Raw genomic sequence first — 18003 nt, forward strand, 5'->3', positions numbered from 1 at the left:
TGGGGCCTCTCCTTTCTTCTTGCATCTTCTTGTTCCCATGTAATTTTCACTGCAGCAGGATGTGCTGATGCCGATCTGTACTTCTGAGTATAAGAGACCAGGCAGAGCTGAGATGAAACAATAGCTTATTTGATCAGAAAACAAGTGGCATCAGCTCCAAGGCACCGACTTCATCAGGGGCAATGGTTTCTTATATTCTGCCTGGGGATTGGTTTCTACGTAAAACTGAGTTAAATGAAGTTTAATTTAGCTTAAAAACAAAAAGAGAGAATATAACAAATGTAAAAGCTCCAAGTAAATGATAAGAATTTTCCAAATGCTTTGGAAGGAAAAGTCAGAGAACTAGTACTTACGCACACACCTGGCCATGGTAATAATAGGTCACTTTTTTTTTTTTTTTTTTTTTTGCTGTGCGCGGGCCTCTCACTGTTGTGGCCTCTCCCGTTGTGGAGCACAGGCTCCGGACGCACAAGCCCAGCGGGCATGGCTCACGGGCCCAGCCGCTCCGCGGCATGTGGGATCCTCCCGGACCGGGGCACGAACCTGTGTCCCCTGCATCGGCAGGCGGACTCTCAACCACTGCGCCACCAGGGAAGCCCAATAGGTCACTTTAGTCACAGGAACACTTCGATACCCCGTAACTCCAAACAATGGGCATTAGGCACGAACTAAGCTAATGTTCCCTTCATGCTTCACGGGGACGATGTTTCTTTCCTCTTCAAGCTGTTCTTTCATCACTTACCCAGGAGCTGCCCTCCCCTGGCCTGAGTGACTACAATTAAACCAGCGTTCAGCTGCAGAGCGTGAGGTGGGTTTACAGCATGCAGGTACTTTATGGTTTTTAAATGGCCAGAGAGCACAATCATACTATAAACTCAAGAGCATTCTCCCTGGCTTCCAAGTAGCTTTTTTAAAAAAAATGTGGGGTGGAGGATATGAAAACCTTTTGCCTCTTAGACTCCTTGATTTAACTACAGGCGCTGTAGCGGTGGTAAGTCAGGAGGACTGATTGGGATTCAAATCCAGTCACTTAGTACCTGTCTGATCTTGGGCGAGTTACTTAATTTGAACTTAGCTTCCTGATTTACATTTGAGGAATATACATCTCCAGAATGAGGATAATTAATCTTACAACACAACTGTCATGAGGGTTAGAACGTGAACTCCTTGGCTGGGTACGTTTTTTTCTTTGCAATAACTGATCCACGTGTAACCACTCAACAAATAACGGTTTCCCTCGCTCCTTCCCTTAGTTACTATTTCAGCGTTTTCTGAGGGCTCATCTGCACTGGTTTGCAGCTTATGAGAACCTCTAAGGAGAAGCGCTCAGGGTCACAAAGGGGACTGGTAGTGACTTGCACTCATTCATTGGGATAATACTTATCGGGTGCCCGTCATGTGCCAGGTGATATGTTAAGTGCCGGGGATAAAAACCTCTGCCCTCATGGCGTTGACAGCATAGTCAGGGAGGCAGATGGGCACTGAGCGATCACTTGTACATGTGTAAAACCGCAGCAATGACAGATGGCTTCACAGCACAGGAAGGACTGTATAAACAGATTTGACTTGGTCAGAGAGTTCAGGGAAGGCTTGCACCTTCGGAGTTGAGATCTGAAAAATAAGTCGACCTGGCCAAGAGAGGAATGAGGAACGTGCTAGGCCAAGGAAGCAGCAGATGCAAAGATCCTGTGGCAGCAGGGAACAGGGCTAGTGAGGTACGCTTGAATAACGGCCAGTGTGGATGGAGCACAGGGTTTTGCGGGGAGTGAGGTGTGAAAGTGACTCTGGTGAGAAGTAGGGCCAGAGCTGGCAGGGCCTCGGAGGCCACTCTGTGTCACTGGGGAAATCTCTTTTTTCTTTAAATTTATTTTATTGAAGTATATTTGATTTGCAATGTTGTGTTACTTTCTGCTGTACAGCAAAGTGACTCAGTTATACATATATGTACCTTCTTTTTCATATTCTTTTCCATTATCATTTATCATAGGCTACTGAAGTACAGTTCCCTGTGCTATCCAGTAGGACCTTGTTGTTTATCCATTTTAAAGGTAAGTGGTCACAATAACTCCAGCATTTGGTTAACTACCATGCACGGGCCTGAACATCTTACAGGTCAGTAACTTATTTACAGCTAATGCAGAATCAAGTGTAAGCGTTTTATTAGAAACTGGATGGGTTGTCAGGTGTTGACCAGTGGGAGTTATCACCAGCTCATCCACACGTACCTCCAGAAACACTGAAACTGGGCAGACAGCCAGCTTGTCCTCCACCCTTGCTGCTCTGGCTGTGTATCCCAGGGAGGGCAGAGTGGCGTGCCCCCGAGAGATGGAGCTGAAGCATGGGGCGGGGTGGAGAGCTTCGTTTGGGTCCTCCGTAAAACCTGGTGTCTTCTTGCCACCCTGAAGAGGTGAAGGAGATGGAGGTGTAGGTCAGTTCTGTCTAATCTATGACAACCATGTTCTTCTCAGGTCAAAACACTAGTTGTTTTGTGTTTTTGTTGTTGTTGTTTTGGCCTTGCTGCTCATCTTGTGGGATCTTAGTTCCCTGACCAGGGATTGAAGCAGGGCCACACCAGTGACAGTGCTGAGTGCTAACCACTGGACCTCCAGGCAATTCCCCAAACACTAGTTGTTATCATTAGTTTCACGTCAAATTGGAACAGTCATCAGAACAAAATTCCTTCTGACCTTTGCTTTGCTCCCCTCCCACGGCTCCCTTGGAGGGAGGCTGCTGACAATTCAGACTCACTGTTGAGTTCTGTGGGCCTGGCGCTCGGAATCAAAGGTAAGAGCTGGGGATTCATGTAGCAGGAGTCCCAGCATGAAGCCACTCTGTGATCACCCTGGGATTCAACGTTTCAGAACTGCAAGAAGGAGAATGCTGAGGCCACCTGGGAGCTGAGAGCCAAGGAGACAGCCCTGGGGGACCTCGGACTCAGTCAGAAGTTTGGAAGGGGGCCCAGTGCCCCCGTAGGTGGGAGCAGAGTTGAGGGAGCCATGTTTGCTTCAGTGTATTTGGGAGACCGGGTTGCATTCAGAAGATGCATCATCACAAAGCCAGCTGGTGCCTGTAGCAGCTCCTTCCCCCAGAGGTGGTGTCTGATAATAGGTTTTTGTGGCTGGCCATTCATTCCAGTGGTCGGAAGGCAGGAGAGGCTCAGGGTAGGTCACCAGCCTCATTGACAGAGGCTGAGCCTAGTGGGAAATCCCAGGAGGATTTCTCACTGTTCTCCCCAAAGATACAGATCCCACGCACGGCACTCACATGCCCCATTCATGGGCAACCGTCTGCGTTGTGCTGAGAGCTATTCTCTGTCCAGAGAGCTGTGGATTACAAGTATTTTGTATTTCAGAATGTTGTTAAATACACTTAAATGCCCCACTAATGATGTTATACCTAAACAGGAGTAAAAAGTTGAGCAAAGTGCCCCCCCCAAAAAAGGAAAAACAATAACCATAGGATTCTCCATTGCTAGGCACAAAACCAACTTTTTATTGAAGTACAACATCCATACAGAAAAGGGCACAAACCACAAGTGTACAGCTCGAAGAATTTTCACAAACTAGATACGCCCAGGTGACCAGCAACCCGATCAAGGAACAGAAGGTCCGAGAATCTCCCTTGTGCCCGTCTGGTTACCATCCCCCCAAGAGTAACTCATATCCCTACTTGCAACAGCAGAAGTGAACTTTGCCGGCTTTGACACTTGATATAAATGGAACCATACAGTACGAACTTGGCTCCTCTCATGAGACTTACGTGGTGCCGTGCGAGTGGCTGCAGGAGCACCCCTTCTCCTTGCTGTGTAGGACTTCACTGTGCAAATATACCATAATTTACCCATTCAACATGGGCATCTGGGTACTTTCCAGTTCGGGGTTATTATGAACAGTGCTTCTGTGAACATTCTAGTACATTTCTTTTGGTGAATATACGTACACATTTCTGTTGGGTAGAGGAGTGGAGTTTTTAGGTCATATGATATGTACATTCAACCCAAGCTATTTCACAGAAGAATGAGGAATTTATTGGACGGAGCTTGGCGGCTCACAGAATTGACAGAAAGCTAGAAAGGAGACCTGGGAAGATGGGTGGGGACCAAGAAATGAAGCAGAAACGGTCTGCTCAGCGCTCTGCCATCCCTGGACACTAGTACCACGCCACCCCTACAGCCTGCCAATCCTAGACACTTCCCCTGCTGGACCACTGCCACCCCTGGACCACCACAGCTCCCATGAAACGAATCTCAGCACCCCTTAATTTCTGTGTCACTTGCACCAAGCTCACAATCCCAAGCATGGGAGTCCAAGGAGTTCACCCTGGGTCACTGGCCGGTCTGGTGCTGGAAAAGGGGATGCACCTGAGAGACAGAGAAGACCTCCCCACTTCGGCATCCACTGTGCTGGGGGCACTGCATCCCTACATTTATACATAGGGGTGATTTCATGATTTCCCCCTTTAGGAAAGGGGTCAGGTGCTGGACAGCCAAGCTAGAAACACCATATGACGACTGCCCGCTACAGGCAGCTTCATCAGCTCCCGGCGATTGCTGGGGGGGGAGGGGCTCATCCACATGTTTGCGTGTCTCACAGTGCATGTTCACGAACTTGCCTTTAAGGGCAGCAATGAGTTCAGGGATACGTTAAAAGGGGCAAGCCACACAAAACGCCATAGGTTTGGAAGGAAAAGGTGTAGTAAAAGGACAAAAGGCATCTCATGGAGGGATGCAAGGAAGAGAGGAGGAGAAGGAAAAAGAGGGAAAAAGTGGAGGCAGAATACGGAGGGATGTTGGAAGTGAAAACAAAGGGGAGAAAGTTTGGTGAAGACTGTGGACCACAGAATAAACAGGTCCTGGTCATAAACCAAAATAAAGGAGGATTGGAAGTCCTATTATCACAGACAGCATACAATCCTGCCATAGTTTAAGCACACAGCTTCCTAACAACAGTGTTATTACCAGGGAGCTTTCATGAAACAAAGAATGGGTTTCAACAAAAGAAACAAAGAATAAAAATGTACTAAAACCATTTATGAGGGTAGCAAGTCATTAACTGATCTGAAAATTACATTTGCCTCTTTGTAGGCGGTTTTACATGATTCCTCCAACTGAACCATGGATCTTTGAAGTCATGCGTTCTTCCCTATACTACAGCCTGGCATTTAGCACATTTGTTTTAAATGATAATCAGAGCTTTCATCTATGTAGCACCTCCCTCTGTCCTAGACAGAAAGGCAGGAGGAGTAACTACCATTATCCCCAGTTTGCAGGTTCCAGGCACACAATGGCTTGCCCTACAGTGAAGCCACTGCCAGGGCCAGGAAGGGAGACAGTTTCCAAACAAACGGAACAGGACATACTTGGACAGAATGCTCTCTGCCCCTGTGGTTTATTCCCTTCCTTCATCCAGGGTGGTAGGAGTTTGTTTCAGGTGGGGCTTGCAAGTTTGTCTCAGAAAAATCGAGAGCCACCTAGCCTTCCATGGCAGCAGCCACGTTTCATCTTCCATGAGCTGCCAGGATACGGGCCCAACACGCCTGCTCCTGGCGGAGATGGGAAGAGACGTGTGCTGCTGAGCGGACCCCAGCAACGCTGCTTTGTGGCATGTGGCTCGGGTTGTCTGCAGGTCTACCTACCTGCCTGCAAACAGGTAGGCCTGGAAGGCAGTGGAGCTCAGGGGCTCAGGTCCCAGTCTTCTGGCTCACTATCTACAACCTCGGGGAAACTACATGGTCTTTTTGTGCCTCAGTTTCCCCCTCTTTAGAACAGACTCTCACGGCATTTATTTATTGTTGGAGGATTAAATAAGTGGATACGTGTGAATGCTCTGATCAGTGGATGCTACGTGGTGAGCTGCTGCCTCTCACTCACTCCTCTGGGGCAGGGGCTACCCTGGTGAAACCCCCACACGACCCAGTGCTGTGCCCAGAAAAGGCCCTTATTTTTATTGTTATATTTTTTTGGCCATGCCACACAACTTGTGGGATCTTAGTTCCCCAACCAGGGATCGAACCCGGGCCCCCTGCAGTGGAAACACTGGGTCCTAACCTCTGGACTGCCAGGGAAGTCCCCAGAACAGGCCCTTATTAATGCAGCCCATGCAGAGCAGGAGGCAGAATAGGAGGGAGCAGGATAAGGTGGCATTTGGAGAGAAGACGTGTGCCCCTGGCCCGCCTGGCTGGCGCACATAAACAGAGGTAATGGTGTGACATTTACAGTTAAGCTCACTCCAGTATCCACCCAACACCTACATTTGTAGAAGGACCACCTCCAAAGGGATCAATGACAATCAGTGGGAAACAGGGGTCTGGACCCTCCATCAGGGGCTGGGCCACAAGGCCCCAGGATGACCCACGTGTAGAAAACCATCCGATGATGCAGGTTATTTCTTCTTTAAATAGGATGATAGAAAAGCAGGAAATAGAGAACTTGCAGAACTGCACTCTCCAGGAAGAGAGATGGAAACGTTACCCATATACTTCAGTTGGTCAAAATGATCTGATTTGACACTGAATGATCACGAATGGGGGACTGTTTTCTCTTCTCAATAAATTATCCACCGAAATGTATACACTTGACCAATGTAAACTTGGGAATTGATGTTAAAAAAAATTTAAGCCCTTAAACCCATACTTAGTTTTACTTGGCACATTTGTTATTTGGCTACAAAAATGTCTATTTCATTTTCTAATAATGAAAATAACATGAAAATGAAAAGAAAAAGTGAAATAGAATGCAGTGAAGAAAACCAGTGAAAAGAGGAGACAGGCCTGGGCAATCCTGGTTGGGCGGGGGTGGGGGTGGGCAGAGCTCCCTAAAGCTATGAGCATGCGTGGTCTCTACAAGGGATTTTACGGACCGGAAAGGAGACGTTTTCATAGCAAACGGAGTCAGAGGATGGTACAAAAGAACTTCTTCTCTCGGAAGGGGTTTTCTGACGCAGGCACTGGAATGATGAGAGGGTCCTCCCGCACGTGAGCTTCACAGTACGCCAGGAGGTCCGCTGCTGCCTGGGAGACCTGGGGGCAGGGGGACACAGCACAGGTGCAGGGTTAGAGGCTGGTTCACGGTGGGTCTGAGGCAGAGGCGTCCATCTGGAGAGTGGACAAGCGCAAGGACAGGCTGTGTCGTGTGCACCACCAACGACAAGGCCATTCCGTGGTCTGGAGAGTGGACTTGTGCAAACCCAGAGGAGACAGGTTTTGAAACATGCTTCCAAGGAAATGTGACAGAGAAGAACAAACATGACTCCATATGGGATCTGTTCCTTTAGCTCTAACCCTTGTGCTCTGTTTCCTGTGCTTAGTCATGCTGGCTCTGCACCTTCTGTAAAGAATGTTGCCTGTAGCCTGAAATACAGAGGAGTGCCTATTCTCAAAGCTCTGACCTTTAAAGGTAAAACACCTTTCCATTCATATAGAGATAAAAAGTTGCAGAACAGAGGACAACAGTTGCCTTGTTGGAGGTTTAAAGGAACACCGTGACCTGCCCTATGGGGACAGGTGCAAAAACAAAAGATTCCTACATGAAGAAGTCTGCAACAACCAGCCACACCCCCTGCCCCTTTAGTATAAAAGAAGCCTGAATTCTCACTCCAGGGAAGATGGTTCTTTGGGACAGTAGTCCACCATCTTCTTGGTCTGCTGGCTTTCTGAATAAAGTCACCTTCCATGTCCCAACACCTCATCTCTCTATCTATTGGCCTGCTGTGCATCAAGCAGTACAAGCGTAGGCTAGGTAACACAAAGAGATATCGCCTGGTGGTAGAGTAGATCAATAGCGAGAGAGGAATGAGGGGCCAGCAGAAAGGTCCAGACAGCCTCGTCGTCCTCTCAACTGAGGGATAAGTGGAAGCTCCAGGCCAGGAGCCCCACCATTACTCTGCAAAACCATTTCCAGCAGGATAAAGCCGAGTGCTGGCTCAAGCCAAGCCAGTGTGACTGTAGTTATTATTATCACTGTTTTATTGCAATCCACTCTCGTGACCAACACAGCCACTTATTCCTCCTCGACAGAACACAGATCATAAGCACATTATATAGAATGCACATATAAGCACATGTTGAACTTGGAATGGCCACTCCCCTGAGGTGACAGTTGCTCCTGACCAGAACACCCTTTCCATTTTCCTTCCAGGCTTATCTGAAGCCTCCTGACACCTGGCAACTGTGGATCAAACTATCCCCCAGCTCAACTCCAGGAGTTCCAGGGGAGGAGTTGCTGGGAGAAGGCCAGGTGCCGAGAAGGATTCGCCAAGAGGAAGCTCATTTTGCCCGTGGTCTGTGTCATGTGTCTGGCAAATGAGTGGTCTGTGAATTAACATCCTGCCCCATTAGCTTGTGCTTATTAGAGGCTACAGGCCAGGGTAAGTATATAGCAGGCAAAGTTAATCCTTTTTGTACATTCAATGTCTAAATCTTCTCCAGAATGAAAAAACACTCCACAAGTGAATGAAAAATGTTTGAAAGCCCCAGTATGTACAAGCCATACACCTTCCATCAGGTTTTAAAAACTGGCCCATCTTCCAAAATTTTACAGAAATTCTTCTTCTGATTTCCAGCCCAGACCTACCTATTTTAGCAGTGCCTGGAATCCTACAAAGAATTCCAGTAGAGATATGTAATGAATTTTTCCTTTGAATGAAACAACTAAAAGTTGAGCCGATGAGTCAACCTAAATCCTGACAAAGTCTACATTTGTTGGGAGTGTGGAATGGAGCATCAGGCTTCCCCATTCATCTCTGCCCCCAAGATGCCTGTGTGACCTTGGGTAAGTAACTCAAACTCTCTGAGCTTTAGTTTCTTCATTTGTCAGACTGGGTGAGTTAGAAATCTCCAAGATCCTGTTTACTCTAAACAGTCTATAATTTGAGCTCTAATAGCACCACGGCAATATTTTAGATCCTAAATAAATGGATGTTGGGTTGAATGAGAATGAAGTTAGCAGTGATTTACAGGACACACATACAGGAATCTCCCAGGTGAGGCCACAAATATAGGCCTGCAGGGGGCCTGTGAAGCCATCACAAGGGACTAGAGCACATGAGCAGGGAAGCTGACTCCGAAGCCCACAAAGCTGTGATGGACACACAAGAGAACCAGAATCACAGAGTGAGCGCGTGGGCATGGCACTGAGAGACGGCGCTCGGCACACAGCACGCTGACTTCGACCTTCTGATCCAAAGCCAAGTGCTCTCCCCTGACTGCCTTAGTCACGATCCCCTACTCTCCATTCCAGGCTTCTCCCAGGGCCCAGAGAGGCATGGGGCCTTCTCCGTGGCCACCTTGTTAGGGTGACCACGGAAGTCATCCAGTGGCTTCTCTGGCAACCACTGCGAACTGGTCTACACTGCTGCCCAGGCCCACACACACAAGAGGGCGGCAGTCTTGGGACTTTCTTCCCCTAACAGCCACCTGTCCTCTTAGCTCTGACTTCAGTGGGCTCTTCCAGATGGTTCATTTAAGAATGTCTTAACATCCCCTCTCCAGTTTTCATTTTCCCCATCAATTTCACTTTTTGGGACATGCTTCCATTTGTTCTGAATTCTCTATAAACTTTATCATCTCATCTGGGAAGTATTTACTGAGTGTCCATCTTTTAGCTAATTGAGAGGGCACAGGGGAAAAAATAAGGCAGGATTTTTGTCCTCTAAAGATCTAACTGAGAAGAGCTAAAAAATTATAAAGTCACTAGAATAATCAGTATGTGCTAAAACATCACAGGAGAATAGCTGCACACCACTGCAGGGCCATGAACAAGGGCAGGGAGACAGGGGTGTCTGAATACCCCATCCACTTCCACACAGGGGCAGTTACCTTGGTCAACCTGCCTCCTTTATCCAGAGGCTGGTCCCAGCCACATGAACCCAGAAACACGATTTTCTGGCATGCCAAGAATGGCTCATCTCCTGTGGCAGATCCATATTAAACAAGTTCAAGAGACAGCTGTATAAAACCATTAATAAGAACAATAGCTAACATTTACTGAGTGCTTATTATGTGCCAGGCCCTGTGCTAAATGCACCATCCTATGTATGACCTCATTTAATTCTTCTAAGTACTATTCTTTGTTTTTGTTTTTTTTTTTGCGGTACGCGGGCCTTTCACTGTTGTGGCCTCTCCCGTTGTGGAGCACAGGCTCCGGACACGCAGGCTCAGCGGCCATGGCTCATGGGCCCAGCTGCTCCGCGGCATGTGGGATCTTCCCGGACCGGGGCACGAACCCGTGTCCCCTGCATCGGCAGGCGGACTCTCAACCACTGCGCCACCAGGGAAGCCCTAAGTACTATTCTTAAAGCCACTTTACAGACGAGGAAACTGATGCAGGAAAGTTAAGAAACTTGCCCAAGGTCATACAACTAGTAAGAGAGAGGACCAGAACTTGAAGCTAAGCAGTCTGGCCCCAGAAGCTAAATGCTGCAGCAGCTGCCTGGTCAACTGCTTATGAAAACTTTAACTGTAAGGTGGCCTGGAAAGTTCTCGTCTGCTGGGCCACCACACTCTCCTTGTAGACCAGCTACCTGGGAACTCACGTGACCAGTAGGAAAAGAGTCTTTCAACTAAAGTTTCTTAGGTCATTTGTTTAATCCAGGGACAGTCTTGCCAAGGAAACCCTAACAGGTGAGTGTCCTCAGCTGGGACTGGCTTTCTTCTCTCCCGGTGCTCTGGGGAGTGACTGGATGGACGCTGCCAATGTCACCCTGAGACTCCTCCCTCTAGGCTGTGACCTACATTACACGCTGTTAGAGAATTAAACAAGGACGCTATTACACTGAGTTGGCTCTAATTCCTTAGTAGCCTTCGTAAACTAACCAAAACCAAGAAGCCTTAGAATGTGAGAAAGTGAAACTTAAGACCAATCACAAACAGCCAGGTAGGTCTTCCCACCTGAGACAACCGCTTAAGCTATACCTAACAGCTGCTTTGCTTCAGCATCTTCTCTATAAACACCTTGCCCTATGCCTGTCGGTGGACGGCTAACTACCTTTGGTTTGGCGTTGCCGGATTCGACGCCACGTATGCCTAAATAAACTCTTCAAAAATTTTAGTGCGCCTCAGTTTACCTATTAACAACACGATCTATCTGGTCCGAAGCTGGCTTGCTAACAACCAATCCCAACATTACAGCTTCCTTCCCCTTGATCAGTTTACATGTTCAGATCCATCCATCGTGGGTGGATTTGACGAGTGTAATTTCCCGGGAGCAACCGCAAGGGGGCGCTGCATCGCCAACCATCAGGCCAGGACATGGGAGGAGAGGGTTCAAAAAAATGGGGCGTGGGGGGACGCCCGCGGAGGCGAGATGGGGCTGGGCCTCCTTCCGGTCTCACAGGTGTGTATTTGCTCCCCTCCCAGCCCCGTGTCTACGACGCCCTGAAAACCATGTTGTTAATGTCTGGCCTCGCTGGCTCCAAGCAGGTCTAATTTAGGGATTTTTCTGTCACCTCCAAAGGTGACACTGCACTTGAGATGCCACAATTTTTCTTTCAAGAAAACAAGCTGTTCTTAGATTGCCTCCTTTTGTTGTTGTTGTTGTTATTTTAGGATCACAGATGTGTTTGCTTAGTTATAACTGCATGCCTCTGGATTGCAGAGTCCTATCCGTGCACCTGTACAACAGGAATGAAATTGGAATCAAGTCAGTATTAGCGCCCAGTAATTGGCGCCCAGTTTAAGACCAAATGTGTGGGTCTGGGTTAGCTCCACGCAATTTTAGCTTCCTAGATGCACTCAGATTATTGGGAACATTGGACAGTATGGTATACGAGCGTGTAAGTCATCTTACAACAAAAGGGAGTTTTCCACCTTTTTCCACCTTCGCTATCAGCTTTATTTCATGCAGTGTCTAAGGTCCCTTTATTCCTGTATAGCCAAAATATCTTGGATAACCCCTGAAGTTTGTTGTAATGGGATCTGAAAAGATACACACATGTAATGAACACCTTTATAGTTTTTTTTTATATTTATAGGTTTTTAAAAATTATTTATTTATTTTTGAGTGCAATGGGTCTTCATTGCTGTGCGTGGGCTTTCTCTAGTTGCGGCGAGCGAGGGCTACTCTTCATTGCGGTGCGCGGGCTTCTCCTTGCAGTGGCTTCTCCTGATGCGCAGCACGGGCTCTAGGCTCACGGGCTTCAGTAGTTGTGGCTCGCGGGCTCAGTAGTTGTGGCTCGCGGGCCCTAGAGCACAGGGTCAGTAGTTGTGGCTCATGGGGTTAGTCGCTCCGCGGTATGTGGGATCTTCCCGGACCAGGGTTCGAACCCGTGTCCCCTGCATTGGCAGGCGGATTCTTAACCACTGAGCCACCAGGGAAGTCCCGTAATGAACATCTTAATGAGCCTTCCACATGAAAGGTGACATCCTAACACAGTTTAGTATCCAGGCATTAATTAACCTAAATCTGCTCCTTAGATTGAAAGAGAGGGTTTCCTTAATCAGCCCTAGATTGATTTTATGGTTGAAAGTTTCCTTCAGTGCATATAAAATATGGCTTGCAGACTTCACCATATCCCAGAAACATCTGCCATCTTTGAATCATAAAACAGACGATTCACTTTCAAAGGGAAAATTTTACTATGGTTGGAAATGTGAAACTCCCTTACTGTTTATGCTTTCTCATCAAGCCTGAAGTCTGCTCTGCCTAAAGGCCTCTGTTACGAAATGCCCAGAGAATTTTTGCCTCCTCTCCTTAGTACTGAAGTTACAAGATAACAGATGTTGAAAAGAATCAGCAGCCTGGGAACAACTGTGGAATTTTACCATTACATTGCAGAATAAAAGAGGTGATTGAAACAGCCCAAGTTAGCACATAATCCCGTTAGTTGCACTATAATTACAAGCTTCAATGATGGGGAGAAAATGTGGCAATTACTAAATCACATTCCTGGACAAGGCAGATGACATAATTACTATTCTGGCTGTGACACCCACTGCATTTACCCTTTGCATCTAAAGTGGAGCGACTCACACCTATTTCTCAGCAGTTCTGTTCCATTTAACAATACTACTTGGAATCAATTACAATCATCCTTGATGGCTCTGCCTGTTCCTCCCTCCACCCCAAGAAAACAAAGCAGGATTACAGTCAAGAGCACAGCCAGGTTGCAGCCTGCATTGTGCAATGGTATCTTTCACAAGGTCAAACTTGGTACACACTCCAACAGAAGAAATCATACGCCATTTATCCCTAGTAGAATCCTGAGGACATCACAGGTTTATGCCTCACCTCTAAGTCCTGAGCTAACACTACAGGGTGAATCCTTGTGAATTTTTTCTTTCTTCTAATGCTGGAGAGTATTTGAGATCAACATACCAGTTTTTAAGGGCATTCTCAAGATACTTCCAAATTATTACGCTATGGGCTGAATGTGTCTGTCCTCCCACCACCCCCCAAATTCACACGTTGAAGCCTAAGTCTCCAATGTGATGATATTTGGAGGTGGGGCTTTTGGTAGGTAATTAGGTCATGAGGGTTGAACCCTCATGAATGGGACTGAGACAGGCCTGGGACCTGGGACCCTTTGCTGAATGTTTGCACCTGGACAAACGTCTCCCCAAGCAACAGAGAAACTATAAGGGACTAAAAATAACTATACGAAGTGCAGTTGGGGAAAATTATGGACTAAAAGATACAAAAAGACCCAAAACCCAACTGCCACTTCTGCAGAGCCGGGAGCAGAAAAAAGGGTGTCAGGAGCAAAAGCAGGGTACTGCGCATGCCCCCTGCACACAGCACCACCAAGGGGTGGGCAAACCACCTAAGCCGCCCCTCCAGCCCGACCCCTGGACCTGCCCCTACCCTCACCCCATGTAAGTAACAAGCTCGCCCCCTGCCTCAGGGAGCAAGCAAGCAAGCAAGCAAGGGAACCTGTTACTTGCTCTCACCCCCACCCCCCAGCTGCAGCAGGACCCCCAATAAAGCCTTGCCTGAATTTCTTGTCTGGCCTCTGATCAATTTCTATTGATTAAGGAGGCCAAGAACCCTGGTCGGTAACAGGATTAGTGCCCTTATGAGAGACCTGAGAGAGAATCTCTCTCTCTCTCTCTCTCCCTTCCATGTGAGGTCATAGCAAGAAGGTGGCCATCTGTAAGTCAGGAAGAGAGCCCTCACCAGAACCTGACCATGCTGACACCCTGCCTACAGAGCTGTGCAAAATGAATTTCTGCTATTTAAGCTACCTAGTCTATGGTATTCTGTTATAGCAGACATTTGGCTTCCAGTGGTTCCCAGCAACTATTTTGTATTGACCCAGATCAATACAGATAATTCTCAATCATTGGGTGCTGGGCCACAAATAGCATCTAGTTGGGAGTAAGGTTATTCCCAGAGGAAACCAGAGGGGTTGGGAGATACGTGTGAATAAATGAATAATATAACAGAGAGTTCCTCCCTGAATTCTAAAGTCAAATGTCCAGAATAGAGAGGATTAGCTGCTGTTTCCTATCACCAGCATAAAGGGTTTTTTCCACATCAAAAGTTGATTACACATTAAGAGGTAATTCTAAGATGCTTGAAAGAGAGTTTTAGTATCTCCAAGTTAATCTAAGTGTAAGAGAGCTTGTCATTACATGGTCTTCACCACCAGAACTGCAAAGCTCTCAGCTTGTGTAGAATGACTGACCCAGGTTTACCCTGGACCTTGACTTAACCAAACACTTCCAACAGGTTGCTATGTGTCCTGTATGACTCTGACCACCTCTTAGCTTTGATATATCTCAATTTACCACAAAGGAAGCCATAATTCAGTCATTTTGCAAGTTTGCCAAGAGTAATTTATTTGGTGACAGAAACTAGTGAGTCACCGAAGAGGTTTCTGGGGCTGGCGTAGGGGTGAAAGATGAACATAACAAGAGGGTTCTAGCTCTAGGGATTCTAGAAAGCAACAGCATCTCTTAGAGAGGAAGCATGGGGTTGTGAGTCAAAAAGCAATGTCCCTGACAGAGCTGCACTCAGCACTGCTGAGCTGTGTCATCTGGGCACTCAGTTTCCACTCCTGTAAACGGGAATAGCAATACCTGGTGGTTTGTGGCTAAATGATATAATAACAGATGCTATTATACATACAGTGTGTTATTATTTCATTACTCACTTGGCTACTTTCTGGTAGGGTGGGAAGGGTGTTTGAGCCATAGACATGAAGTCATTTCTCAGAAATGATCATGGCAATTTGATGCCTGTGGTGCCTCCACCCAAAACGTCCTCTTGAAGTGGGAGGCACTCTTCATGTTCTTTTTTTTAAAAAAATAAATTTATTTTTGGCTGCATTGCATCTTCATTGCTGCGCGCAGGCTTTTCTCTAGTTGCGTCGAGCAGGGGCTACTTTTTGTTGCTACACGTGGGCTTCTCATCGCAGTGGCTTCTCTTGTTGCGGAGCACGGGCTCTAGGCACGCCGGCTTCAGTAGCTGTGGCACGTGGGCTCAGTAGTTGTGGCACACGGGCTTAGCTGCTCCGCGGCATGTGGGATCTTCGCGGACCAGGGCTCGAACCCGTATCCCCTGCATTGGCAGGCGGATTCTTAACCACTGCGCCACCAGGGAAATCCTTCATGTCCTTGTTCTACTCTCACATTCTACTCTCTGATTTAATTCAAAGATTCCTTTCCTTTTATCTGATACCTGTTCTAGAAGTGCTCATTCGTATCCCCCTTTTTGGATTTTATTTCTAAATTTGACTGTAGAAAGTTATCATCTGAATCATTTAATTTCTAAAGGTCTGGGTGAGGATTATAAATGCTTCTGGCAGAGGAAGGGAAAATGAACAAAAGGGTTAAACCTAAATTGTTAAACTAGCAGAAGCTGGATTGAGAAAGGGTTGCTACAGAGTTCAGATGAGACCTATTGAAAAGGAAAAATCTATTAGCACTGCCTCTAGACTTTTGGCGGGTCATGTGACATTATTTATTTTCTTTTAGAAATGCCATTCTTTCCACCTTAATATCATCTATCATCTTAATTACATCCCTTTCCTGGATTTCGCCAGATCCCTTTTTTTTTTTTTTTTTTTTTTTTTTGGTACGCGGGCCTCTCACTGCCGCGGCCTCTCCCGTTGCGGAGCACAGGCTCCGGATGCGCAGGCTCAGCGGCCATGGCTCACGGGCCCAGCCACTCCGCGGCATGTGGGATCTTCCCGGACCGGGGCACGAACCCACGTGCGCTGCATCGGCAGAGCGGACTCTCAACCACTGCGCCACCAGGGCAGCCCTCGCCAGAGCCTTTCAATCGTCCACCTATGACCTATCAGAACATGATGATCTCCCCAATTCTGCTCTTTCTCACTTGTTCACAGGGAATACCATAATATTTGAGCCTCACTTTTCTTTTGTTTGAACAACTACTGGCTTTGGCTTCAGAATTTTGTGCTTTGGCTTCAGAAACTTAATAGTGCATGTTTTATCTTCTGGAAAAATAAAACCATAAAAAACACATTTTGCTCTTTCCAAAGAATTCACAAACTGGCAGCACGGCCACACCTCTTAGGAAGTGCTAGAAAAACATAAGAATAATATGCGTTAAAGACATAGCTGTTAGAAAAATTATGAGGAAAGAGCCCTGGCTCAAATACTAGTGTGAGGGACTTCCCTGGTGGCGCAGTGGTTAAGAACCCACATGCCAACACAGGGAACACGGGTTCAAGCTCTGGCCCGGGAAGATCCCACATGCTGCAGAGCAACTAAGCCCGTGCGCCACAACTACTGAGCCTGCGCTCTAGAGCCCGCGAGCCACAACTATTGAGCCTGTGTGCCACAACTACTGAAGCCCGTGTGCCTAGAGCCCGTGCTCCGCAACAAGAGAAGCCACGGCAATGAGAAGCCCGCACACCACAACTAAGAGTAGTCGCCGCAACTAGAGAAAGCTCGCGTGCAGCAATGAAGACCCAACGCAGCCAAAAATAAATAAATAAATAATTTTATTTTTAAAATAAACAACCAAATGTGAAGCAAGAGTCACAACGTTGATGCCGAAAGGGCTGTGTCGGCAAATTTCCGGACACTTACCGTTTGGCTCCACCGAACAGCTCTGGGTTATCCAGGCTGTTGGAGAGAACCATGAGTACAAAGACAATCCCAAGCGAACTACTAAAATTTGGAATATCATTTATGATTTCTGTGCCATGTGTTTACTTAAAAATATGGTCAGATTTTGCATTTGGCTGTTAATACCTAAGGAATAGGGAGGAAGACAGAGACTGTACACGAAATGAACAATGCACGTGAAGATAACTGAATCTGTTTAACTTGACTGACAGTAAAAAAAAAAAAAAAAAAAAAAAAACCACTCCTGGGTTTGAAATACAAGTGGCTTAGGCTGATGGTGCGGTGGTGAGATCCTGCGTGGAAAGAGCAGGAGTCCCTGTTTCTGTTTCCTGCACTATGTGGTCACACCTCACGTGGCACCCCCCCCCGCCCCCTTCAGAGGAGGGAATAATTGAGTCCTCGGGGGCGGTGGTGGTGGTGGTGGTGACACTTTGTTGTCTTTATTACAATAAAAATCCTTATTTGTTTGTAAAATTACTCCAAAAGTAGAAAGATGGAAATAAAAATCAACGGAAACCCTGCCATTGGAGGGAACGTTTTGGTGAACATCTTTGCAGACATCTTACTTTCCGTCTTTGTACATACAATCTTACATGCTGTTCTGCAATATGCTTTTCACTCAGTACACACAGATGTACATCATTTAATGATGCTGTAACACGGCCTATATATAACTTATGTGAAATAAAATTCATATTTTATGGCAAGACAAGAAAAACTTAGACATAAAAAATCTTCTCTGCCATTTGGCCGCCTCTCTCCCCACACTGTGCACTGTGTATGTGCTTTATGCATCACGCAAACCTCCCCTTCCACAGAAATACCTCGCAACCATCAAGTGCAACATTCTCCTAGCATCAACAAGACAACACCTTACAAGATTACGTACCTTCTTGATCTTGTAAGGGGTCACATGACCCACCAACTTTGTACCTGCAGATCCGTAGTATGCAAACTGTCAATAATCCATCA

The 18003-nt window shown here is 46.9% G+C and overlaps 1 protein-coding gene across 1 annotated transcript in view; it reads right to left on the reverse strand.

Annotated features, from left to right (window-relative positions):
• Positions 1-3472: 3472 nt before the first annotated feature.
• Positions 3473-18003, reverse strand: part of GNG4 (G protein subunit gamma 4) — a 69969-nt gene continuing 55438 nt past the window's right edge. The window contains exon 4 of the mRNA XM_032609330.1: positions 3473-7017. Coding sequence (XP_032465221.1) covers positions 6889-7017 — 129 coding nt within the window. The 3' untranslated portion in view covers positions 3473-6888. The remainder of the gene's footprint in view (positions 7018-18003) is intronic.

Source organism: Phocoena sinus, chromosome 16, assembly GCF_008692025.1.
Source record: "Phocoena sinus isolate mPhoSin1 chromosome 16, mPhoSin1.pri, whole genome shotgun sequence".
Taxonomy (NCBI): domain Eukaryota; kingdom Metazoa; phylum Chordata; class Mammalia; order Artiodactyla; family Phocoenidae; genus Phocoena; species Phocoena sinus.